At 45.5% G+C, this 27,441-nt stretch overlaps 1 protein-coding gene across 1 annotated transcript; it reads right to left on the reverse strand.

Moving 5' to 3' along the window:
- Nucleotides 1-20,305: 20,305 nt before the first annotated feature.
- LOC307096499 (protein Shroom2-like) lies at nt 20,306-26,562 on the reverse strand (the record flags this gene model as incomplete). The annotated part of the gene is made up of 3 exons (XM_079766164.1): nt 24,290-26,562; nt 22,475-22,554; nt 20,306-20,399 (listed from the first exon to the last, which is right to left on the reverse strand). The coding sequence occupies exons 1-3, from the start codon at nt 25,343-25,345 to the stop codon at nt 20,306-20,308; spliced, it is 1,230 nt and encodes a 409-aa protein (XP_079622290.1). The 5' UTR covers nt 25,346-26,562.
- Nucleotides 26,563-27,441: the final 879 nt, after the last annotated feature.

The raw sequence follows: 27,441 nt of genomic DNA on the forward strand, positions 1-27,441 counted from the left end.
GTTGCTATGGGTGCTGCCATCTTTGTTGTGGAGTGATGGTTAATTTGGATATAACTCTTTATTAGATAGGATGGTCCAATGGGAGACAGCAAGATCTAAGCAATGTATTAGAAAGCAGGTGACCAAATAATATTCAGCCAATGAGGAACCAGAGGAGAGATTAACTAAATAGGCTATGCTCCCTGCCCCACATGTGTTCCTGTACAATGGATGCCTACTCTCAAGAGTATTATTAAAAGTCTCATTTTTGCCATTCTTCTGTTTCCCAGTCTGTCATTTGAAATTTGAACAAGTGAGCCATTTCTCACAATTTGGGGGCTCATCTGGGATTTCTGTGCCCTAAATATGGAGGTACCCCAGTTGAAGGGTTGGTGCATCCCACCCAATTTTGCGTGGCCCTTTGCCTGGGCTCCATCTCTTTGTGGGGGCCATAGATAATCCCAAGACTTTTTGTATCCTTTTCACCATCCCAAGAAGATGGTGAAAAGGATACAAAGAGTACATGCACAGCAACCAAGCAAGTCTCATGCATGGGCCAAGGTGGGAAATTGGACTAAATACCATAATGGTAGTTGGGCATCCTTGGAGGTAGAGTATAAGTGACTGGAAAAGATCTGGGTCATAAAGCGAGTGCAGAGTTCTGATCTGCGCTTCTGTTCTCTTGCCAGGGAAATGGACAGAGAAGGACAAAGCATATCTTTGGGAGGTGTGAGACATCTTCAGTATGGGGAATTGAGCATGAACAGAGTCAGAAGGGACTTTTTGAGCACAGGAAACAAAAATTCTAGGCCTAGGGAATACATTCCCCCAAATAGTGTATTGAGGATACTGCTTATGTTCTGTAGAGAGGTAGTCCCCAAACCAGGGACAGGAAACAACAATCTGCTTCAGTGTTTTGTTTTGTTTTTTAAATGCAGGGCATTTGTGGTTTCTGTGGGTTGTGAACACCTGTATAAGAGCATTTCTGTTGATATTTTATTTTATGTCTCTTTGTTGTTTGGTTTAATTTGATTAAAGATGGGGCATGTCCTGCTTTGGGGAAGCCCAGTTATGTGTGGCAAGGCTGAACATGTGACAGAGATTGTAGGAATGTACTCTTCCTGCTTTCCCTCTCAGGGCATCAGTCGCCAGAAATTCTTAGATAGTGAGATTTCTATCTGTGTGTTTGTAATGTACTTTTGGCTTTCTATCATTTGGGGACTTTAATTTGCTCTTCCCTGGTTTATAAATATAGGGACAGATTACATGGAAAAGTAGGGATTACAGGTATGGGGAAGTAAGCAATGCAGGCTGGATTGGACTCCATTGTTTGTGCAACAAGGTTAATGTTTCCATGACAATGGGCAGTTCTTGAATGGGAATGAATCACATTCCAAGGTTGACTCCCAGGTCCTGGGGGGTGTACAACTCCCAACCAGGTTGGTATGTCCTTTCTTTGACTGGAAAGGACAATCTTGGTTAATATTTCCCATAACTATAACTACTCCCCAATGTTCTATTTTTGCACTTAACACTGGGAGGAACATAACTGCAGAAGTGTACTCCAGCAAGTTGAAGAAAATAGCTGTGAGGGGGGGGGGGGGGGGACAGTCCCATTTTGTAAAGAAGGATAAGCCCATGAGTTACAAAATTTGCCAAGAAAATGCTTCAGGTAATAATAATAATTAACTTTAAAATCTCAAAGTTGTTATAAATACAACAAAAGTAAAGGTTATCTGATAAAACTTTTTCAGTGATAGATGTAGTATATGCCTAAAGATAGTTTCCCAAAGTTTTTGGTAACTTAAAACTTTGGAGTTTGCTGGGTTAAATGGTAAAAATAAATAAATAAAATTAAATATCTCATATTTTGAAATAACAGGACACTGCCTACTTTTGGGTTTTTATGCTAAAGAATCTAGAGGATAGATTTGAATCTGTTAATGAATATGCCTTATATTTTAATTGAAATATATCTCTTAAAAATGTGAATGTATTACTAATCTGAGAAATGCTAATTACTTAACTTGCCACCTAAAATTTAAGTTTTCTAAGAGTTAAAAATTCTAGCTATTTGGAAAGAAATTATATGGTTTTGGTAATAGAAGGCATAAAATATAGAGATGCATTTTGAAAGGAAAAAGGAAATTAAGTTGTTCTAAAGTAAAATGAATAATAAGATTTGTAAAGAAAGATTGTGAAGAGAAACCTTAAAAGGAAATTATAGGTAATCTGAATTATAAATTTAATTATATAAATGAATCTAAAGTAAGCTAATACAGAATTTGCTTAGTCTTTTTTCCAGGGAACAAGTTTTCTGTTAAAAGGGAAAAAGTTGCCCTAACCAGTTTGGCTCAGTGGATAGAGCGTCGGCCTGCGGACTGAAAGGTCCCAGGTTTGATTCTGGTCAAGGGCATGTACCGTGGTTGCAGGCACATCCTCAGTAGGGGGTGTGCAGGAGGCAGTTGATTGATGTTTCTCTCTCATCGATGTTTCTAACTCTCTATCTCTCTCCCTTCCTCTCTGTAAAAAAATCAATAAAATATATATTTTTAAAAAAAGGGAAAAAGTTTTTCCTTTATTTGCCTAGGAAGCAAAAGTTCTATAAATTATTGAAATTATATATTGTGTTATTTTAATTACTTTAAAAAAGTGATATAGTCTAATACTATTTCATAATAATAATGATGATATATAATCTTTTGGCAAAATAAGTTTGATAGCATTCCTAGGGTTTGAATTTTAAGAAACTTTCTTTGACCTAGAGTTGGTTTAAGGTCATTCCAATAGGCCCTGGAATGCCTCAAGGGTTTGTTTTCTCTTTATGAAAGAAAATTTTATACTGAAGGTACATGGAAGCTTTGTCAAATAAAGAAATAATAGCTATATTCCATTTATATATGCATACTAGTGTCCTGGTGCATAAATTTGTGCACATTAAAAGGAAATTAATTAAAGAAATATTTTAATATTGCTATTCACCCTTTCTCTATAATAGAAGTGTCAACCAAATTCACAATTGACAATGACAGATCAAAACACACACTTGTGATTGGCACCAGCAAGAGCTTTACTAGTATATGTATTGCGTATGCGCGAGTCAACTTAGCTTTTTATATATATAGAGCTGGACTCCCACCTGGTCCCCCAATATTCCCAAATTATTTGTCTCATCTCTTTCATTTGCGTGCAGCCCCTCTTCCAGAGCCCGAACCCTGAACCACGTGGGACGTGGGTCATTCACACCAAACTTTATATGTATTATGCTTTTTCCTATGCATGGACACCTTTCTACTTAAAGGAAGTATTTCTGGCTTTTCTCTGGCATGGCAGAACTGTCAGCATCCCTACTTCTGCACTGGAGGGCCACTGTTAAGTAAAACAAGGGTGACTTAAACACATGTACTGAAATGTCGTGGCAGTCAACCTGAAAACGATTGGGTAACCAAATTAGTTACTGAATGAGTGCTGGGTGGGGAGTGTATGCAGTGGGATACACTGGACAAAGAGAGGAATCTCGTCCTGGGTGGGACTGAGTGGGTTTATTCCAGATCCCATCACAGTCTCAGAATAACACACAATTTATGAACTATTGATGTCTGCAATTTTCCATTTAATATTTTGGATAGCAGGTAACCACAAGTAACTAAAACCATGGTAAGGATGGGGCTATCATATATAATAAAAGGGTAATATGCAAATTAACCATCACTCCATCACAAAGATGGTGATGCCCATAGCCACAAGATGGCAGCACCCAGTCCTCTCAGCCCCGATGGAGTCCTCCAGACCTGGCGGGCAGCCGCTGAGAGTGGGCAGCGTGAGTGGCCTGGCAGAATGCTTGCTTTGTTGCCATGGCCTCTGGGCCATGGAGAGCCTCTGGGCAGTGAGCATGAAGTGGCCAGGCCCAATGGAGAACTACTGGCGCATGGATTCATGCGCAGGGCTACTATTTGTACCATAAAATTCACCCTTTGAAAGTGTATATTCAATAGTTTTAATATATTTATAGACTGTACAACCATCACTAGCTAATTCCAGAACATTTTCATCATCCCCCAAAGACACTCGATACCCGTGGCAGCCATTCCCATACATCTCTTCATTCTTGGCAACCACTAATCTGCTTTTTGTCTCTCTGGATTTGCTGAACATGGTGTACTTCTCAAGGTACTGCTCTGTCACTCTGTGTGCTCCCACTTCCTCTTCCACATTCCCTCCTATGAGTCCTGCTGCTGGTGCAGGGATGTTGAGCTCTGTGGTGGGCAGGGGAAGGAAGAGTGCTGCTCGGGGTCCTCCGAGGAGGGTACAGACACAAAAGTGCTCCTTTGAATTCTTGGAGTACGTGTAAATTTTATTCATGCTTAGGATATGTGAATGCCCTTCCTTCCTTCCTTTATCTTTATGGTTCAAAGTATTACATATGTCCCCTTTCCCCCCACATTTATGCCCTCCTGCCAGCCTACACCCCACCCCTGGCCTTCACCACCTCATTGACTGTGTCCATGGGTGATGCATATAAGTTCATTGGTTGAGCTCTTCCCTCCCACCTTCCCTCTGAGGTTCCAAAGTCTGTTCCATACTTCCATGCCTCTGAATCCACTCCATTCTTCAGTTTATTCCCCATATAAGTGAGATCATGTGATACTTGTCTTTCTCAGATTGGCTTATTTCACTTAATATGATACTCTCTAGATCCCTCTATGCTGTCTCAAGTGTAAGATATTCTTCTTTTTTACTGCTGCATAGTATTCCATGGTATAAATGTATCATAGCCTTTTAAAAAAAAATTCTTTATTAAGGTACTAGAAGCCCGGTGCACGAAATTCGTGCACGGCGGGGGGTTGTCCCTCAACCCAGCCTGTACCCTCTCCAATCTGGGACTCCTGGAGGGATGTCCGACTGCCCGTTTAGGCCCGATCCTGGTGGGATTGGGCCTAAACGGGCAGTCGGACATCCCTCTCACAATCCAGGACTGCTGGCTCCCAACTGCTTGCCTGCCTGCCTTCCTGATTGCCCCTAACCGCTTCTGCCTGCCAGCCTGATCAGCCCCTAACCACTTCACTGCCAGCCTGGTTGATGCTTAACTGCTCTCCTGCCAGCCTGTTTGCCCCCAACTTCCCTCCTCTGCCAGCCTGGTCACCCCTAACTGCCCTCTCCTGCAGGGTTGATCACCTCCAACTGCCCTCCCTTGCAAGCCTGGTCCCTCTCAACTGCCCTCCCTTGCAGGCCGGGTGCCTCCCAACTGCGCTCCCCTGCTGGCCATCTTGTAGTGGCCATCTTGTGTCCACATGGGGGCAGGATCTTTGACCACATGGGGGCAGCTATATTGTGTGTTGCAGTGATGATCAATCTGCACATTACTCTTTTATTAGATAGGATAGAGGCCTGGTGCATGGGTGGGGGCCAGCTGGTTTGCCCTGAAGGGTGTCCTGGATCAGAGTGAGGTTCCCTTGGTGCATGGGGCGGCCGGAGCGAGGGGCCTGTGGTGGTTTGCAGGCCGACCACGCCCCCTGGCAACCCAAGCAGAAGCCCTGATATCTGGGATTTATTTTCCTTCTACAATTGAATTTTGTAGCCTGGAGCGGAGCCAAGCCTGCTGTTCCCTCCGGGGTGGCAGCCATCTCTGTGGCAGTTAATTCACCTTCTACAATTGAAACTTTGTAGCCTTAAGCGGGTGAGCCCAGCCAGGGTGTGTGGAAAGCTTTGCTTCCCCTGTTGCCGCCGGCAACCCTGGCCTGCTCTCTCAAGCTCCATTCTGTCGCCATTAGTTTGAATTTGTTTACCTTCTATAATTGAAACTTTGTAGCTTGAGTGGAGGCTTAGGCCTTTCAACGGCTATGGAAAGCTTGGCTTGCTCTGTTACCTGGGAAACCTTGCTCTCTGTGGCTGTAGCCATCTTGGTTTGGGTTAATTTGCATACTCGCCCTGATTGGCTGGTGGGCATGGCTTGGCTGGTGGGTGTGGCTTATGTAGCAGAGTGATGGTTAATTTGCATATTACCATTTTATTAGAGAAGATTACATATGTGTCCTCATCCCCCATTAACCCACCAACTCCCCCATCCCCCACTCATGCCCTCACCCACCTGTTGTCTGTGTCCATTGGTTAGGCTTTTATGCATGCACACAAGTCCTTCGGTTGATCTCTCCTCCTAACCTCCACCCTCCCTACCTTCTCTCTGAGGTTTCACAGTCGAATCACTGCTTCTCTGTCTCTGGACCTGTTTTTATTCATCAGTGTATGTTGTTCATTATATTCCATAAATGAGTGAGATCATGTGGTATTTATTTTTCTATGCCTGGCTTATTTCACTGAGCATAATGCTCTCCAGTTCCATCCATGCTGTTGCAAATGGTAAGAATTCCTTCTTTTTTACCGCAGCTTAGTATTCCATTGTGAAGATGTACCACAGTTTTCTAATCCACTCATCTGCTGATGGACACTTAGGCTGTTTCCAAATCTTAACTATTGTAAATTGTGCTGCTATGAACATAAGGATGCATATATCCTTTCTGATTGGTGTTTCTAGCTTCTTGGGATATATTCCTAGACGTAGGATCACAGGGTCAAATGGGAGCTCCATTTTCAGTTTTTTGAGGAAACTCCATACTGTTGTCCACAGTGGCTGTACCAGTCTGCATTCCCACCAGCACTGCACAAGGGTTCCTTTTTCTCCACATCCTCGCCAACACTTGTTGCTTATTGATTTGTTGATGATAGCCATTCTGAGATGGTACCGCATTGTCATTTTGATTTGCATCTCTCAGATAATTAGTGAATTTGAGCATGTTTTCATATGTCTCTTGGCCTTCCTTCTGTCTTCTTCAAAAAGTATCTACTTATGTCCGTTGCCCATTTTTCCATTGGGTTGTTTATCTTCCTTTTGTTAAGTTGTATGAGTTCCCTGTAAATGTTGGAGATTAAACTCTTATCGGTGATAACATTGGCAAATATGTTCTCCCATGCAGTGGTCTTTCTTGTTGTTTTGTTGATGGTTTCCTTTGCTGTGCAAAAGCTTTTTATTTTGATGTAGTCCCATTTGTTTAATTTCTCTTTAGTTTTTAATTGCACTAGGAGCAGTATCAGTGAAGAAATTGCTTCGGCATATGTCTGAGATTTCGCTGCCTGTGGATTCCTCTAGTATTTTTATGGTTTCCTGTCTTATGTTTAAATCCTTTATCCATTTTGAGTTTATTTTTATGTATGGTGTAAGTTGGTGGTCTAGTTTCATATTTTTGCATATATCTGTCCAATCTTCCCAGCACGATTTATTGAAGAGACTGTCTTGACTCCATTGTATGTTCATGCCTCCTTTGTCAAATATTAATTGGGCATACTGGTTTGGGTCGATTTCTAGGTTCTCTATTCTATTCCATTGATCTATATGTCTGTTCTTGTGCCAGTACCAGGCTGTTTTGAGAACAGTGGCTTTGTAATACAGCTTGATATCTAGTATTGAGACCCCTCCTACATTTCTCTTCTTTCTCAGGATTGCTGCAGCTATGGGGTCTTTTTTTATTCCAGATGAATTTTTGGAGAGTTTGTTCTAGTTCTGTGAAATATGCCATTGGTATTTTAATGGGGAGTGCATTGAATCTATAGATTGCTTTGGGTAGAATGGACATTTCGATGATGTTGATTCTACTAATCCATGAACACGGTATGTTCTTCCATCTGTTTATGTGTTCCTCTATCTCTTTTGTCAATGTCCTGTGGTTTTCTGAGTACAGGTCTTTTACCTCCTTAGTTAAGTTTATTCCTAGGTATCTTAATTATTTTGGTGCATTGGTAAATGGGATTGCATTTTTAGTCTCTCTTTCTGTAAGTTCACTGGTGTATAGAAATGCCATAGATTTCTTGGCATTAATTTTGTATCCTGCTACATTGCCAAATTCATTTATTAAGTGTAATAATTTTTTTCTAATAAATTTTTCTTGTTCAGATTATTATAGTTGTTCCTTTTTCTCTCCCCACTCCCCCCGCCATAGCTCCTCTCCACTGGTTCCCACCCCACCCTTTGCCCTTACCCTCCCCCCTCACTGTCCTCATTCATAGGTGTGCGATTTTTGTTCAGTCTCTTCCCACACCCCTCAGACTCCTTTCCCCCGAGAATTATCAGTCACTCCCTTTCTATGCCCCTGATTTTATTATATTCACCGTTTATTCTGTTAATAAGACCTTTTATTCACTTGAGTTTTAGATTCACTTGATAGATACGCATTTGTTGTCACTTTGTTGTTCATAATTTTTATCTTTACCTTTTTCTTCTCCTTCCTCTTCTTAAAGACTACCCTTCAGCATTTCATATAATATTGGTTTGACGGTGATGAATTCCTTTAGTTTTTTCTTATCTGTGAAGCTCTTTATCTGACCTTCAATTCTGAATGATAGCTTTGCTGGGTAGAGTAATCTTGGTTGTAGGTTCTTGCTGTTCATCACTTTGAATATTTCTTGCCACTCCCGTCTGTCCTGCATAGTTTCTGTTGAGAAATCAGCTGACAGTCATATGGGTACTCCCTTATAGGTAACTAATGGTTTTTCTCTTGCTGCTTTTAATATTCTCTTTTTGTCTTTTGCTGTTGGCATTTTAATTATGATTTGTCTTGGTGTGGTCCTCTTTGGATTCCTTTTGTTTGGGGTTCTCTGCGCTTCCTGGACTTGTACGTCTACTTCTTCCACCAGGTAGGGGAAGTTTTCTGACATTATTTCTTCAAATAGGTTTTCAATATCTTGCTCTCTCTCTTCTTCTGGCACCCCCATAATTCGGATGTTGGTATGCTTGAAGTTGTCCCAGAGGCTCCTTATACTATCTTCATATTTTTGGATTCTTTTTTCTTTTCTGGTTGGGTGTTTTTTGCTTCTTTGTATTTCAAATCTTTGACTTGATCCTTGGGATCCTCTAGTCTACTGTTGGATCTCTGTATATTATTCTTTATTTCAGTCAGTGTATGCTTAATTTCTACTTGATCCTTTTTCATATCCTCGAGGGTCTCACTAAATTTATTGGTGGTTTCTAGAAGGTTCTTGAGTAACCTTATAACTGTGGTTTTGAACGCTATATCCAGTAGTTTGCTTTCCTCCATTTCTTTCATTTGTGACCTGTTTCTTTGTCTCTGCATTTTGGCTGCTTACCTGTGTTGATAGCATGGTTTTGTGTGCTGGGTGTCCCATAGGGCCCAGTGGCTCAGCCTCCCTAATTACCTGAGGTGGACACTCTTGGTGCACCCCTTTGTGGGCTGTATGCACAGTCTTGTTGTAGTTAAGCCTTGGTTGTTGTTGGTATCACTGGGAGGAATTCACCTCCAGGCCAATTGGCTGCGAGGATCAGCTGTGTCTACGATGGGAGAACTTCTGTGTTGGAGACACCCTTATGCGGCAAGACTTGCTTCAGTAGGGCTTTGGTGCTCACTGAGTCTGCCCCCTGAGTGTGTCCCTTATGGATCTGAGGAGTTGTAATCTGGATGGTTTTTCTCTGACCACTGGGTACACTGGCTCTTGGTTCTCCAAGGATAGAGGCCACCCAGCAGGAGCTACAGAGAGATTTGCAGATTCCTTCTCTTTGTTTGGGGTTTGGAGGTGCCCAGATGAGGCCAAGCTGTGAAGCAATGCAAGCTGCTGTTGAGCCTTGGGTCTTCTTTTGGAGGCTCTGTGGCTCTCTCACCCAGCTGCAGTACTTTAGGTTTCAGATTGCAAAGGGCCAGACCATTCATATGCAAAAGCCTCTGCACACAGCTTGGGTGGGGTTGTACATTGGGTGCGGTGGGGTCTCAGGGAATCACCAGGATGGAGCAAACAGCAATGGCTGACCATCAGCCCTGCCTGGAAGAGGTCCTGTGTCTCTGTGTCCCGTATCACCGTGCAGGAACAATGATCACTGCAAGCACCTCTGAGAGAAAGCCACCCTCGAGTTCCGCCCGATGCTAGACAGTCGAGTTTCTCCCCAGATGAGTCTGGGTCCCCAGAGTCTTGCCCAGAACTGGAGTACAGAGCAGTCTGGAACTTGTATCTCCCTCCTGAATGAAAAAGACAACTGCGTACTCATTTTCCAGCCCTTTCTGTGTGCGCACCTCCGTACCTCGCATTTCACTTCTGCACCTCCGCCCCTCCTCTGAGTCTCAGTGTGCTTTTCTCTTTCCTTCTTGTTGTATAATTTCCACTCTGCCAGCCTTCCCGTGGTTCTGGATAATACTTGTTTTGTATTTTAGTTGTAGTTTTGAAGTGGTTGTGCGAGACAGCAAGTTCAGGTGTTTACCTATGCTGCCATCTTGGCTTCTCCTCAAAGTCTAATAATATTTTGATGGAGTCTTTAGGGTTTTCTATTTACAGTATCATGTCATCTGTGAATAAGGACAGTTTTACTTGTTCTTTTCCAATTTGGATACATTTTATTTCTTCTTCTTGTCTTATTGCAATGGCTAGTACTTCCAGTACTATGTTGAACAGGAGTGGTGAGAGTGGGCATCCCTGTCTTGTTCCTGTTCTCAAGGGAAATGGTTTTAATTTTTGCCCATTGAGAATGATGTTGGCTGTGGGTTTGTCATATATGGCTTTTATTATGTTGAGGTATGATCCTTCTATTCCTACCTTTCTGAGTTTTTATCAAGAGAAGATGTTGGATTTTGTCAAATGCCTTTTCTGCATCAATTGATATGACTATGTGATTTTTATCTCTCAATTTGTTTATGTGATGTATCATGTTTATTGATTTGCAGATATTGTACTATCCTTGCATCCCAGGGATAAATTCTCCCTGGTCATGGTGTATGATCTTTCTGATGAACTGCTGGATCTGATTTACTAGAATTTTGTTGGCATCTATGTTCATGAGGGATATTGGCCTGTAATTCTCTTTCATTGTGTTGTCTTTATCTTTATCATAGAATAAGCTTGGAAGTGTTGCTTCCTCTTGAATTATTTGGAATAGTCTAAGAAGGATAGGTTTTAGTTCTTCCTTGACTGTTTGGTATAACTGCCCTGTGAAGCTGTCTGGCCCCGGGCTTTTATTTGCTGGGAGTTTTTTCATGATTGCTTCAATTTCCTCCATAGTTATCAGGCTATTGAGATTTTTAGAATCTTCCTGATTGAGTTTTGGAAGGTTGTATTTTTCTAGGAATATTTCCATTTCCTGCAGGTTTTCTAGTTTGTTGGAATAGAGTTGTTCATAGTATTTTTTAACAATCCTTTGTATTTCTGTGAGTCTGTTGTTATTTTGCCTCTTTCTCTCTTTCTAATTCTTTGAGTTGTAGAGTTAGATGATTTACTAGCATTTTTTCTTGTTTTTTGAGGTAGGCCTGTAGAGCTATAAACTTCCCTCTCAGGACTGCTTTCATTGTGTCCCATAGATTTTGGATTGTTGTGTTTTTATTGTCATTAGTTTCCAGGATGTTTTTAATTTCTTCTTTGATCTCATTGGTAACCCAATCATTATTTAATAGCATGCTATTCCGCTTCCAAGTGTTTGGGTAATTTGGATTGTTTTTATTGTAGTTTATTTCTAATATTATGCCATTGTGGTCTGAGAAGATGCTTGGTATGATTTATATTTTCTTGAATTTGGGGAGACTTTGCATGTGACCCAATATGTGGTCTATTTTTTAAAATGTCCCCTGTGCACTTGAAAAGAATGTATATTCCGTGGCTATGGGGTGAAATGTTCTGAAGATGTCAATTAAGTCCATCTGATCTAGTAAGTCATTTAGGATTGATGTTTCTTTGCTGTTTTTTTTTGTCTAGATGATTTATCCAGTGATGTCAGTGGGTTATTGAAGTCCCCTACTATGATTGTATTGTTGTCTATCTCTCCCTGGATATCTTCCAGGAGGTTTTTTTTTAATGTATTTGGGTGCTCCTGCGTTGGGTGCATATATGTTTACCAGGTTTATATCCTCTTGTATCAATTCCTTTAGTATTATGAAGTGGCCTTCCGTATCTCTTGTTATGGCTTTCACTTTGAAGTCTATTTTGTCAGATATAAGTATTGATACCCCAGCTTTTTTTTTCCATTTCCATTTGTCTGAAAGATATTTTCCATCCCTTCACTTTCAGTCTGTGTGAGTCTCTTGTTCTGAGGTGGGTCTCTTGTAGACAGCATATATATGGGTCATGTTTTTTATACACTCAGACTCTTGATGTCTTTTGATTGGAGCATTTAGTCCATTTACGTTTAAAGTTATTATTGAAAGGTACTTGTTTGTAGTAATTTCTATTTTTGTGCCTGTGTTTCTTTTTTTCTTTTTATTTCTTCTGTTTACAGCATTCCTTTTAGCATTTCTTGCATTGCTGGCTTGGTAGTAACATTTTTTTTTTTTTGGTCTGCTAAGTTCCTGATTTCCTTTTCATTTTTGATTGATAGTCTTGCTGGATAGAGAATTCTTGAATTCAGTCCTTTGCTTGCAACACTTTGTATACATCCTTCCATTCCCTTCTAGCTTCATGTGTTTTTTTCGAGAAATCATTTGATAATCTGATGGGGGATCCTTTGTAGGTATCTCTATGTCTCTCTCTTGCAGCCTTTAAATCCTCTCTTTATCATTAACATTTGACATTGTAATTATGACATGTCTTGATGTGGGTCTTTTGGGATTCATCTTGCTTGGGACTCTCTGTACTTGTGTAACTTTTTTCTTCCCCATATCCGGGAAGTTTTCTGTCATTATTTCTTCAAATAGATTTTCTAATACTTGCTGCTCTCTTGTCCTTCTGGCAGGCCTATTATACATGTATGTTACTTCATTTCATGGTGTCCCAAAGCTCCCTTAGGCTCTCCTCCTGCTTTTTAATATTTTTCTCCAGTTGCTGTTCAGATTGAGCTTGTTTCTCTACCTTATATTCTAACTCACTAATTTAGTTCTCTGCTTCTTCTAGACTACTGTTGAAACCTTCCATGGTGTTTTTGATTGTAGCTATATCACTTTTAATTTCTTCCTGATTCTTGCATAGGTTGTTGATTTTCTCATCCATCTGGTGTATGTACAACCATTACTCTGAATTCTTTTTCTGTCATGTTGCATGCTTCAATTTCACTAATTTCCTTTCTTGGTGACTCCTCATTTTCTTTCCTCTGAGGATTGTGTCATCTTCCCATTCTGACTATCACCAGAAGGTTCAAACGTCGAGTTACATGAGCCTAGGCCGTGTGTAGTGGGAGCTTCACACCACCCGAGTGTCTCTGAAGAGCTACGACACTAAGATGTGTGCCTGCCATGCGTTTGTGGGAACAAGGCTCGCCCAGAGTCAGCATTACCAGCATTCAGTATGGCCTTGTGTGTGCACCTAAAATCAGGGACCCCACCTGCACCATGCTGAAACAGAGAGCCCGCTGGTGTGTGCCGAAAATCAGAGCCCCCTAGCACATGCCAGGAGTCAGAGTTCCCCTGTGCTTGCACCAAGAATTGAGTATCAGAGTCTCTGTTGCTTCATGCAGCCTCGTGCTGAGAATCAGGATCCCTGTGTGAGCATGCATCAATAATTGGAGTCACTGGCTCTTAGTGTGAATGCACTGGGAGTCAGGGATCCCAGTCACATGCGATAAGAAACAGAGTCAAGTCACTGCTGCTCACTGCTGCCTACCACCTGGAGAATCGGGGTCCCGTTCAGCTTGGGGGACCAGGTTGCACAGTAGCACTGTGTCAGCAGGAGGTCCACTCCTGCGCTGCGGAAAACAGACTTCTGTGTGTGCTTGCCCAGAATCGAAGTCAGGTGGCACTGCTGCCCTGTGTGACATGGGCTTCGGGTTTGGTCACCTGAATGAGTTGGCTTTGGGTTTGGTCACCCAATTGTGTTTCAGGGAACAGATTCTCAGTGTCCTCAGGCTCCCAGGCTCAAATTCTTGTAGCGTAGCTGTGGCCAGTGCCAGGGGCGTGTCTATCAGTTACTATGGTGCTGCCTGTGAGCCTACAGGGTGGGGGATAGGCTCTGCAGCCGGGATGTCTGGATTCTTGGTGTCTGTGGGTCTGCAGCTGTGGTCGCAGGTCTCTCTATCATAGCTTTTTCATCCAATAATCTGCTGATAGGTACTTGGGTTGTTTCCAGAGCTTAGCAATTCAATTGTAAATTGTGCTGCATACATTTTTTTCTGATTGATATTTCAGGATTCTTGGGATAGAATCCTAGAAGTGGGATCACTGGGTCAAATGGCAGTTCAATATTTAATTTTTAGAGGAAACTCCATACTGTTTTCCATAACGGTTGCACTAGTCTGCATTCCCACCAGCAGTGTATGAGGGTTCCCTTTTCTCTACTTCCTCACCAACACTGGTCATTTCTTGATTTGTTGATAGTAGCCATTCTGTCAGGTGTAAGGTCATATCTCGTTGTTGAATTTGCATCTTTCTGATGATCAGTGACTGAGCATTTTTCATAGGTCTATTGGTCATCTGTATGTCCACTTTGGGAAAGTATCTATTTAGGTCCTTTGCCCATTTTTAATTGATTATTTGTTTTTCTTTTGTTAAGTTGTGTGAGTTTTTAAAAATATATTTTGTATATTAACCCTTTATCTGATGTATCATTGCCAAATATGTTCTCCCATTCAATGAGCACCCTTTTTGTTTTGTTGATGGTTTCCTTTGCTGTGCAGATGCTTTTTATTTTGATGTAGTCCCATTTGTTTATTTTCTCCATAGTTTCCTTTGCCCTGGGAGATGAATCTGTAACATATTGCTATGAGAGATGTGTGAGATTTTGGTGCCTAGGGTTTCTTTTAGGATTTTTATAGTTTCACATTTTACATTTATACCTTTTATTCTCTTTGAGTTTAACTTGTGTATGCTGTAAGTTGGTGGTCTAGTTTCATTTTTTTGCATCTATTATGTCCAATTTTCCCAACACCATTTATTGAAGAGACTGTCTTGACTCCATTGTATGTTCTTACATCCTTTGTCAAATACTAATTGAGCGTAATGGCTTGGGTTGATTTCTGGAGTCTCTGTTTTGTTCCATTGATCTATATGCCCGTTATTGTGCCAGTACCAGGCTGTTTTGATTACAGTGGCTTTGTAGTATAACTTGAAATCTGGTATTGTGATTCCTTCAACTTTGTTCTTCTTTCTCAAGATTGTTGCAGCTATTCGGGGTCTCTTTTGGTTCTTTATAAATTTTTGGAGTATTTGTTCTGGATCTGTGAAATATGCTATTGGTATTTTAATAGGGATTGCATTGAATCTGTGAATTGCCTTGGGTAGTATGGAAATTTTAATGATGTTGATTCTACTACTTCATGAATATGGTATATATCTTCTTTTTCAACATCCTATAGTTTTCTGGGTACAAGTCTTTTACCTCCTTGGTTAAGTTTATTCTTATGTAATTTAATATTTTTGTTGCAATAATAAGTAAAATTGTTTAGTTTCTCTTTCTGAGAATTCATTATCCTACCTAATAAAATGGTAATATGTAAATTACCATCACTCCACTACGTCCACGATTGGGCCAGCGGGAGGCACAGGGGGCGGGACTCGGGGTGGCCGGGGTAGCTGATTGGGCCAGCGGGACAATGAGCTCGTGTTGCCAGCGGCGGTGCGAGCTCAGCGTCTGTGCCATGGCTGTGCTGTGGAACAGAAGGGGCCTCTGGGGCAGTGAGCTCACGTCCCGCCGCGGACCATCAAAAGCGGGGGAGCTGGTGCCTGTCTGCTCCAGCACCAGGCCTTTCAGAAGCCTCCGCCGAGCCAGAGGCTTCTGAAAGGCCTGGTGCACCAGCGGACAGGCACCCAGCTCCCCCGCGATCGAAAGCGAAAGCGTGTAGGGGACCCTACACGTGCATGATTCAATCATGCACTGGGCCTCTAGTTGGTATATAAAAAAGCCACTGATTTTTGGGTGTTGATTTTGTATCCTGCTATATTGCCAATTCATTTATTAAATCTAGTAGTTTTTTGGTGGAGTCTTTAAATATTTTTTTCAAATTGATTTTTAATATATATTTTTCTTGATTTCAGAGAGGAAAGGAGATGGAGAGATAGAAACATCAATGATGAGAATCACTGGTCATCCTGCATGCTCCCTACTAGGGGATCGAGCCTGCAACACTCGCATGTGCCCTTGACTGGAATTGAACCCAAGACCCTCCAGGTCACAGCTGATTCTCTTGCCACTGAGCAAAACCAGCTAGGGCCTTTAAAAAAATGCATATGTTTTTTTAAATTGATTTTTAAAATATATGTTTATTGATTTCAGAGAGGGAGTGGGAGAGAGATAGAAACAGAGGTTTTCTATATACAATATCATGTCATCTGCAAAAAATGCGAATTTTACTTCCTTCTTTCCAATTTTTATGCCTTTACTTTCTTCTTGTCTGATCACTGTGGCTAGGATTTCCAGTATATATCTATATATAAAAAGCCAAGTGACTAGAACACTGGAACGACCGGAACAACCAGTCGCTATGATGTGCACTGTGTCCAGCCAACCAGCCCAATTGGGGGGCTGGCAGGCCAACCAGCAGGGGCCTGACCCCCTGGCTGGCCCCAACCCTGACCGGCCCCCCTGGCTGGCTAACTTCCCGTGGCCCCTCCCCCCGCCAACCTAGCCTGATTGGCCCCCATTCGGGGCGGGCTGGCCAGACTTCATCCGTGCACGAATTCATGCATCCGGCCTCTAGTGTTGAGTAAGTGTAGTGAAAGTGGTCATCCCTGTCTTGTTCCTGTTCTTGAGGGAAATGGTTTTAGGTTTTTCCCACTGAGTATGATGTTGGCTGTAGGTTTGTAATATATGGCCTTTACCATGTTGAGATATGCTCCCTCTATTCCCACTTTGCTGACAGTTTTTATCAAAAATGGGTGTTGGATTTTAACAAATGCCTTTTCTGCATCTACTGATACGGTCATGTGATTTTTGTCTTTCAATTTATTTATGTGATATATCACATTTATTGATTTGTGAATATTGTACCAGCCTTGGGTACAATATCCCTGGGAGAATTCTTACTTGATCATGGTGTATGATCTTTTTAATGTAATGCTGGATCCTATTTGCTAATATTTTGTTGAGGAGTTTAGAATCTATGTTCATCAGGGATATTGGTCTGTAATTCTCTTTCTTTGCAGTGTCTTTATCTGGTTTTGGACTTACAATAATGCTGGTCTCATAAAAAGAGTTGGAAAGTGTTTCTTCCTTTTGGATTTTTTGGAATAGTTTGAGGAGGATCGGTGTTAGTTCTTCTTTGAATGTTTAGAAAAACTCCTCTATGAAGCTGTCCCATCTGGGCCTTTTGTTGCTGGGAGGTTTTGATTACTACTTTTATTTCATCAGTTGTTATTAGCCTATTCAGTTTTTTTTATTCTTTCTGATTCAGTTTTGGGAGATTGTATTTTTCTAGGAATTTGTCCACTTAATTCACATTGTCTAGCTTATTGGCATTTAGTTGTTCATAGTATTTTCTTTACAATCCTTTGTATTTCTGTGGGTTAGTAGTTACCTCACCACTTTCACTTCTGATTTTATTTGTGTCCTCTCTCTTTTTATTGGTGAGTCCAGCTAACAGCTCATCAATCTTGTTTATCCTTACAATGAACCAGCTCTTGGTTTCACTGATTTCTAAATTTTTTTTTTTAATCGCTATGTCATTTATTTCTGCTCTAAATTTTATTATTTCCTCCCTTCCACTTACTCTGGGCTTTTCTTGTCCTCTTTCTAGTTTTTTAAGTTGTAGGGTTAAATAGTTTATTATTAACTAGAGTCCCGGTGCATGAAAATTTATGCACTGGAAGGGGGGTCCCTCAGCCCGACCTGCCCCCTCTCACAGTCCAGGAGCCCTCAGGGGTGGGAGGCGACCCAGTGATCAGGGTAAGGCAATGCCCCATCACACCTCTGCTGCTGCCACTGCCAGCAGCGCAAGCCTTGGCTGGCCCTGGTTACCCGAGCCTTGGGCGGCCCTGGGCGGCTCAGGGGCTGAGGAGACTGGGGGACTCCAGAGGCAGGCATGTGGAGTGGCTGGACCTGCGTAAGGGTGGGTCTGGCTGTGCAGCATGAATGCCACCCCAGCAGGGCTGAGGGAACTGGGCGCCGCCATTTTGTGGCTGTGGGCACTGCCAACTTTGAGGGCGCGGCAGTCAACTAGCATATTCCCTCTTTATTAGATAGGATTTTTCTTGTTTTTTGAGATAGGCCTATAGTGCTATAAACTTTCCTCTCAGGATTGCTTTTCATTTTTTTCTAGGAAGTTTTTAATTTCTTTCTTGATCTCCTTGGTAACCCATTCATCCTATATAATAAAAGCCTAATATTCAAATCAACCTAATGGTGGAACATCTGGTTGCTATGATGCACACTGACCACCAGGGGGCAGATGCTCAGCGCAGGAACTACTCCCAGCCTGCAGGCCCCGGGCCAGCCAAGGCGGGTGCCAGTGGGGACCCCCCAATCACCCCACAGAGGGGAGTGACTGGTGGGGGGTGGCAGGGTCATCTGGTGAGCCGGGGGCGGGACTGGTGAGTGGGTGGCACCAGGCTGGCCAAGGCAGGTGCCAGCAGGGGCCCCCCAATCGCCCTGCTGGTTGCCCCACAGATAGGCTCTGATCACCAGCCAGGCCTAGGGGCCCTACCTGTGCAAAAATTTCATGCACCGGTCCTCTAGTTGTTTAATTACATGCGATTTGGCCTGGGGAGTCACTGTTTCCTCGTTAACTTTTTATCTGAAAGATATATCCAGTGAAGCCAGTGCGGTATTAAAGTACCCTACTACGATTGTATTGCTGTCGCTCTCTCTCTTAAAGTTCTCTAGAAGATTTTTTATATATTTAGGTGCTCCTATATTGGTAGCATATTTGTTTACCAATGTTATATCCTCTTGTTGGATTGATCCCTTTAGTATTTTGTACTATGTATTTGGTATTGTTGTTTCTTGTGATGACCTTCAGTTTGAAGTCTATTTTGTCAGACATGAGTATTGCTACTCTAGCTTTCTTTTTCTTTTGTATTTGCATGGAAAATTTTTTTTTCTGTCCTTTCACTCTCATTTTGTGTGAATCTTTTGTTCTGAGTTGGGTCTCTTATAGATAGCTTATACTAGTACTTTTGTCATGTTTTGGTATCCGTTCAGCTACCCTATGTCTTTTGATAGGAGAATTTAATCCATTTACATTTAAGGACTAGGTCCCCTCAGCCCAGCCTGCACCCTCTCCAATCTGGGACCCCTCGGGGGATGTCTGTCTACCAGTTTAGGTCTGATCCCGAACATCCCTCTCACAATCCTGGATCGCTGGCTCCTTATTATCCCAGCTTCCAAGTCCCCAGCAGAGCAGTTTGAAATGAAAAGCCTCAATTGCACTTCCTTCCCCCAACTGGCCCTGCTAAGTGAAGGCCAGGGAAAGCAAAATCTTCCTTAAAGCAGACAATGAGGCGGAGCTTGGATGAAAAGCCTCTCTTTCTCTGAAACCTACTCGAAAATCTTCCTGCTAATCTTTACCAGGTCATCTCTCAGGGAAAACATACAGGAAGATGACCCTCAGTGGGTTTTCGCTCATTTATGAATATTAAAGCACATTTTCCCTAAAGAGTTGACTTTGTGTGAATTTTATTTGTGGCTGTTACTGGGATTTGGGATGTAATGTCATTCTCTCCTCCTTTCCCATAATCTCAATGGGATGGGAGCCCCCAGTCAGTGTCAGGCCCCTGGAAGCCACTGGTTAGGTGGGCGGAGTGGCTGGTAGGTGGCCAAGAAGGGGGAACCTGCCAGTGCCTCTAGCCATTGGTTCCTCCCTCAGGTCCCCTTTGGCATCAGCTCTGGGCCCCCCCAGAACACAATCTTCATTGAAGACTCTGAGATTGGGGGAGCAATAATAGAATGTGGGATACCTTAGATTTCCCACAAGGTTTAAATACTATACTGGAAAACAAGTCCAAGCTACAGGGTTCCATAATTCACTGTCAGCTAGAAGAATGGACTCAAAGAATATCAGGCTGGTATCCCTTCATTCATCCATTAGTTCCTCCTTTCACCCCCTCTCCACCTCCCACATCCCCACCCATCTCTCTATTCATCTGCTGGACACCCAGTCCACCCTTCGGTTCACCACTGTATTTCTACAGGGGCCCCTTCTTAAGCTTGGCAGGATCACCAGCTGCTCTTTGCCAGGCAAAACTCCAAGGAAGGCTTGTGGCACCCCAAGGATGGCTGTACAAAGCATCAAGGTCCTGAGGGAGAAATGCGCTTGACTTGTTGAAGGGACACACAGGTGGACACTGGGGAAAGGAAGACAGCGTGAGAAAGGGCATGGCAGGGAAGGCGGGGGAAGGAGAGGCACATCCTCGCAGGTCAGTTAGATAGAAAAGCCTGAGTGGTCTGCAGCGGGCAGTGGTAACTTGATTTCCATTTCCAGACCAGCTCACTATCTGCTGGGGGAAGAAAGGACCACAGGGACAGGCAGCTGTGAGGAGACCATGGTGGGGTGCAGGCTGGTGAAGACAAAGCCTGGCTGGAAACTGGGAGAGGAACAGTTGAGAGGGACCCCTGTGACCCCTGTTCCTCTGACTCCTCTGGACTCTGGTATAGCTACATCTCCTCCATCCCTGCACAAGCAGAAGCCCCCTGCTGTCCCTCTCAACTGTGCCACCAGCGGTCCAGGTATGGAGAGTAGCAGACAGCGAGGGGGCAGCTCCATGAAAACCTTCCAAGAGTTGGAGAACTCCTGCATGACATGAGCACCTGTCACTGCCCTTCCTGAACCCACCCATCTGCAGAGAATGCTACTTCTCATGAGCGGTGGGCGGCCATTTGGAAGGTCAACACTTACAGGGGGAAGCCCTGGCCAGAGGTGTGCATATATGCAAGGCCAAAGAGCCCTCCAGAGAGGTTTCGCCAAATCTCCAGCTTTGCCAGAGACACCCATGTAAGGCCTCCTCTTCCCTTTATTTAAATGCCTGCACATCAGCTGTGACCTCATCTGCTAGGTGATGGAATGACACTTCCTGAGAGCTGATGCACAGAGTTGGTTAGGAGAAGACACAGGGACAGGCAGACACTTCTCCATGTTAGAGACTAACTGTGCTTCCTTTCCTTCCCCCAAATTCACATGCCGAAGCCCTTATCCCTGGGACCTCAGAATGTGACTGTTTGAAAATAGGTCTTTAAAGAAGAAATTAAGGTAAAACGAGATCACTAGAGTGGCCCTGATCCAATAGGACTGGGGTCTTCTCCATAACCACACCAAAAGTGTACTGTCCCTCTCACCTGTAAGATTCTGAAGCACCATGTAATTTTTTGTTGTTGTTGTTAATCCTCACTCCAGGAGATATTTCCATGGATTTTTAGAGAGTGCAAGGGATAGAGTGAGGGAGAGAAAGAAGGAGAAAAACATTGATGTGAGAGAAACACATTGATTGATTGCCTCCCACATGCATCCTGACTGGGGCTGGGGACTGACCTGCAACCCAGTCATATGTCCTTGATCAGGAATAAAACCAGAAACCCTTCAGTTTGAAGGCTGGCTCTCTAACCACTGAGCAACAAGGGCTAGGGTGCATGTAACTTTTAACAAAAATTAGAATTCTGTGCTACCACTTCCACAGTAAGGACTGGTGTCTGTCCTTTCCTCCCACACTTTGAAGAACCTTTGTTGTATTGATCTTCATAAGGAACACAGAGTCATCCTGGCCAAGTCGCTCAGTTTGTTAGAGCGTTGTCCCAATATGCCAAGATGGGGTTTGATCTCCATCAGGGCACATACAAGAACCAACCAATGAATGCATGGATTCATGAGACAATAAATCAATCTCTCTATCTCAAATCAATCAATCAATCACTAAAATAAAATTTAAAAGAACACAGAATCCTGAACCCCACAAAAATGGTCTCAGGTTGCATGAGCAAACAATTCTTATCTTGCCATGCTTCTGTCATCCCAACAAAGTACAACAAAACCACTTTTCATTATCTCACACTGCGCATCAGATCTGCAATTTACACTTCATACAGACACGTTTATGTTACCTTGAACTTACGAAACGCTGAGCATCCTCAAATCTCTGCAGTATAGGCTTTGTGTTTGGTAAGACAGGCCTCTGCATGAACTTCACTTCTTTTATTATCAAATGCAATGTTTCCAGGGCACTCGCTCTTGCCAACACTTCAGAAACTAAACTCTCTTCCGAGAAAAGTTGGAAACGACGCCTCTACATTCCTAGCCTAGAATTTTACTGATGCTCACCACTGTAACAGCACCCACAGTCCTGAAAATTGCCGGGTTTATAGCTTATCAAAGTACCTCCAACTGGCTTCTGGATAAACCACAAGGTTTCTCCTTCTGTTAACATAAAGTACCTCCCTGTATGGAAAACAAAAAATACCACAGTGGTATTAGAGGGTGTCACTGCCCTTGGGATGCTCTCCCAGCAGCATGTGGGGCCACGGGGGAGGGATACCTGAACCCAGGCACACTGGATGGAGCAGCCCCTTCAGGTTTGGCCAAATCCAGACACCTGACTCAGGCATTCTATACATCATAAAGAAACCCACCCCCAGAAGCCTTCTTAGTCACCTGTACCCCAAATTTGCCTACCTTGGGGTGGGAACCCTGTCCTCCTGTTCTCTGTGCTCGCCAGGGTCCTCTGCTTTTCTCTGTGGCTTGATGGGCACTCCCTGCCAAGGACAGCACAGGGAGACAGAGTCATCCAGCTGCTTTCTCCTAGACATCTTTTATTAGCAATCCTCTTGTGGGTGTGCCCTGTGAGCCTAGACGACGAGGGCCAGGATGCAGCCTGTGGGCTGATCCCAACACTGGCCATGGGCTGTGAGCTTGCCTTCCTCAGCACTACAAATCCATGTCCACCACAGTCCTGGCAGGAATAGAACTCCTACATGCAGGCCATAAAGCAGTGGGACACACTGGCCAAAAACCCCCCAACCTGGCTTATCCTTATTCACTGAGACTAAGCCTCAAGCCCAGGACTTGCAAGCCTGTGGGATTCTCATCTCCTGACTGAGCAAGCAGGGACTTATAGAGGTCATGCTGTGCTGGCTGCAGGCCAGGGCACCTCCAGGGCAGAAACAAATGCTCCCAGAGCCCCTGGGCATTACAGAACTTGGACTCACCACACACCTGAATGTTGTGCGATAATCCCTTTGCTAGAAAAACTGCACCTGGTGCTGTGGGAAATCTTTTGTTTGGCATATATGCAGGTTTAAGAGGCAGTAAAAGCAGATAGGGAAATACTATCAACATTAAAATATGGACATAGATATGCAGCTTGTTAGAAAGCTTGATATCAACTTTGACTATCAAAAAGTTCAATAGTGTAATGATGCAGTGCTTTAAAAAATATTTTTTATTGATTTCAGAAAGAAGAATGGAGAGAGAGAGACAGCAATGTAAGAGACAAACACAGATGGGCTGTCTCCTGTGTACACCCCAAATGGGCACTGTACCCATGACCTGGGCATGTACCCTAATTGAACTAGCAACCTTTAGATGCTCAACCAACTGAGCCACACTGGCAGAGCTGCATGACTTTTTAATTACATTTGACTATGAACAATCTTTAAAAATATTTGCAAGAAGAATACTAGAAAGGACAGACACTAGAAATATTAAGCAATTAAATGGCATCCATGTTTGAAAATCTCTTCAGAGGACAACCTACAATTTTCTACAGTTTCCCCAAATTCTTTGCTTGGAACTAAGGCAGGGACAAGCTACTGAGGGAGAGGGAGACAGCTGCAGCAAGAGACAGGAGGGGGACGGTGGGGAACATGCCAGGAGTGGGTGAATCATGGCACCTAAAACCGCCATGAACAAGCCGATTTTGCTCTAGATCCCTTTCATGCAAGTTGATGCCACATGAGAGGCATAAATGCTGCAGTGAGTGGATGCAAGTCATGTTGACGCTGGCCCATCATATTTGGGGGGTGCCCTATATGTCCCTAAGACAGTGGTCAAGCCCGGCCAGTGTGGCTCAGTGGTTGAGTGTCTACCTGTGAACCAGGAAGCCATAGTTTAATTCCCGGTCAAGGCACATACCCAGGTTGCAGGCTCGATCCCCAGTAGGGGGTGTATAGGAGGCATCTGATCAATGATTCTTATCATGGATGTTTCTATCTCTCTCCCACTTCCTTCTTCTCTGCAATCAATAAAATCCTATATAATAAAAGCATAGTATGCAAACTGTCCCCTCCACGGAGAATTCCTCTGGGAGTTTGACTAGGGGGTAGGGCCCTGGGGGGAAGGGAGTGAGTACATGGCTGGCAGCTGGCAGCCACTAGGAATGATACGGGTGCATGAATTTCATGCACTGGGCCTCTAGTAAGTAAATAAAAAAATAAATAAAAGACAGCGGTGGGTGTAGGTGACCATGAGCTTGCCCGAGAGCATGCTCACCTGTTTGTAAAGGTCTGTGGAGGGCGATGACTGTGACCGCTTGTGAATATACTGCAGCCTCTCCTGCTGGTCCAGGCTCACGTCCAGGATGTCATCAGCCGAGTGGTACCGCCCCGAGCCCCTGGCTTCCGGGCCTTTGCTCTGTTTGCTCCAAGAGGCCTGATACTCTGCGAAGGTCCCGAGCCTCTGTGGCGGCTCCGATTTCCCAGTCCTTCCCGCTTTCCTGGGACCATCAGCGTTTTCTCCAAAGGAGGGGGTGCGGGCCCTGTCCTGGGGCGGGGGCTCGGCGCCCTGGTCCCCGAGGCGCGCGGCCTGCAGCCTGTCCGGCTTCTCCTTAGGGACCCCAGGGAGCGCCTGCCTCGACCTGGGCCTCTGCGGAACCAGCCTGCTGGTCTCCTCAAAAAACTTCCACCTGTCGGCGAACGTCCCCACGGTGTCCTCGGGGTGCGGGCGGGGGCCGTGATTGCCCAAGAGCCCCACCTCGTTCATCTTCTCCGGCTCCGAGTACGACTTCAGTTTCTGCTCCACCATGAACCGTTTCCGGCCCCCAATGCGGGCCACGTGGGACGGGCCCCCTCCGGATGAGGGGGGCCTGGCCGGGCCCACCGCCTGGGGGGCGGCATCGAGGTCTGGGCGGTGGTCCCCGGCCCTGGGTTCCCGGGACCCGGAATAATGGTCCGCTGGGCTGGGGTCCAAGTCGCGGCGCTTAAATGACGTGGCCCGCAGGACGCGGGCGTGGGCCTCCTTCAGGTGGTCCTTGTAGGTGCCCAGCGATGGAGCCCCCGGGGCCGGCGCCCCCAGCGCCCCCCGCCAGCTGCCGGCCTCCCCCAGGCCTCGGCGGGCGCCGCCAGCGCCATGGAGCTCTTGCTCTTCTGCAGCCGGGCGCGCCGCAGCTGGATCTCGTTGCGGAGGGTGGTGGAGAAGCGGTCGCTCCTCCAGGTGGCCTTGCCCACCTGGGCATCGAAGGGCGCTGGCCTCGCCCTGCCGCCCTCCTGGCCGTCCTCGGGCCGGGGCCCCTCCCGGGTCAGCGAGTGCAGCAGGGGCGTCCGTGGGCATAGATCTTGCCGCCCGCTCCCACTGGAAGCTGCCGGCGACTCTCTGCGCGCCGGCTCTGTCGCCGGGGCGGGCTTTCTGCGGCTCCTCCAACCCTCTGTCCCCTGGGTCGCCCCGCTCCCCCTCATGGGCGTCCAGGGCCTCCTGGTGCTGAGGGGGGTGACAGCGTGGCTTCTGGCCTGCCGCGTGTGTGGCAGGACAAGCATGGGCCCCCAGAGGCGAGTCGCAGCGCCAGCAGCCGTCCCGGGGCTGAGCCGCCTGGGCGCCTCCCTGGGGGCCCTGTCTGGTGGCCACGGAGTGGTGGTGGCTCTGCCCGGCGCTGTCTCCCTTGCGGTTGGCGGCACTGGGCTGCCTGGCCTGAGTGGGGCTGGAGTCCTGGAAGCTGTGGGCGGGGGGCTCCTGCGGGACCCCAGCGAGGGTGCCACGCGGCTGCCCCCTGGGCACCACGGCGGCCCTGGGGCCCTCATGGAGGAAGGGACTCTCGTCGCTGCACTGGCGCGGGTGCAGGCATGTGTAGGCAGATGGCGGGGAAACGCACGTCGGTGCTGGACAGAGAGGCGTGGAGCCGGCTGGGGGTGCAGTGGTTGGATGGCCACCCGCAGTCCAGGGGGGCGCCTGCAGCACAGCCAGAGCTCTCCTGCCGCCTCCGCTCACCCGGGCGTGCCAGCTTCTGCTGCGGATCAGCGGGCTCTGCCCTCCAGTCGCCCTGGCACTGAGCCCGGCTCAGGCCTGGAAAGTGCTGCGCGGTGGCCCCCTCGGGGAATGTAGGGCCTTGGGCCTTCTCTTGGCTCTTGGTGGCGGTGAAGCTGTCACTGCGCAGAGGGGGCGGAGGCGGAGGCAGGGAAGGAGGTGCCCTCTTCTTATCGGGAACATGCCAGATGGGCCCAAAACTGGACCTCCCCGACGTGGCCAGCTTGGGCTCGAGCAGGTCCTCTGGCCAGGGGCTCCTGCGGCTTTCCCGGGGGGCCTGGGGGGGGAAGCAGCTGGGCCTCTCCTCTAGGCCCTGGGGGTCCTGCCGACCGCCTGGCCGCGATACCTCCCACAGGCCCACTTTGTAGAGGATGTTGTCCGTGGACGAGGCATCTGCCTTGGGCAGGGTGTGGTCGGGCGTGCTGGAGCTGGTGCAGAACGAGCCGTATGCCGAGTCCCGCTTGCTTGGGCCGCCCAGGTGGTTGATGCTGCCACTGGACTTGGCGGCCGACAGGCGGCCGGAGGGGGCGGGCTGGTCATACTGAGGACATACTGAGGACCTCCAGTTGGAGCAGTCACCCTCTGACTTCCACAGGTGTGGATTACTGATTAAAATAGTCATCCTCTGCCACCTATGAAAAGCCATGAACCCCTGGTTTAAACAGTTATCCTCTGCCCTACACTGCACATATTCTGGACCCCTAATTAAAATAATCACCCTCGTAACAAAACAAAATAAAATGTCCTAGCCGGTCTGGCTCAGTGGATAGAGCATTGGCCCAGGTTCCATTCTGGTCAAGGGCAGGTACTTCGGTTGCAGGCTCAATCCTTGGCCATGGTCCGGAGGGGTGCAGGAGGCAACCAATTGATGTGTTTTTCTCACATCAATGTTTCTTTCTCTGTCTGAAAAATCAAAGGAAAAATTATCCTCCATTGAGGAATAACAAAAAAAAAATTTTTTTTAAGTAATAATAGCACAGTGTCAATTTGCAGCCCATTGGACATCTGGTAGATGAGATGACTCCTGTGATAGGCTTTATCCACACCACTGACCACTGCTGTGTTCAGGTACTTGATCAAACCATGCAGGGCTCACGGGAACTGCACCTGAGTGGTCAGAATACAGGTTCGGAATGAGGATGGGGTGTAAGAGCAGGAAATGAAACATCAGGTATGTTACACACAGGGAGCTACGTGGTCAACTCAGGAATCAATCCTCCTGTGAGGTCTAACCATGTGGGCCTGGCCACTCTCCACGGGAGAACTGTCCAAGCATGTTATATGCTCTGAGTAAAGCCAATATTAAACCAAATAAAAACAAACCAACAAACACACACCTGTGGCTGCTTTAGGTTTGGGAAGAACCAGGATGAGAAAGGAATCGCGTGAGCAGCAAAAGGACACACAGT

This window comes from Cnephaeus nilssonii (genome assembly GCF_951640355.1).
Source record: "Cnephaeus nilssonii genome assembly, chromosome: Y".
Classification (NCBI taxonomy): Eukaryota; Metazoa; Chordata; class Mammalia; order Chiroptera; family Vespertilionidae; genus Cnephaeus; species Cnephaeus nilssonii.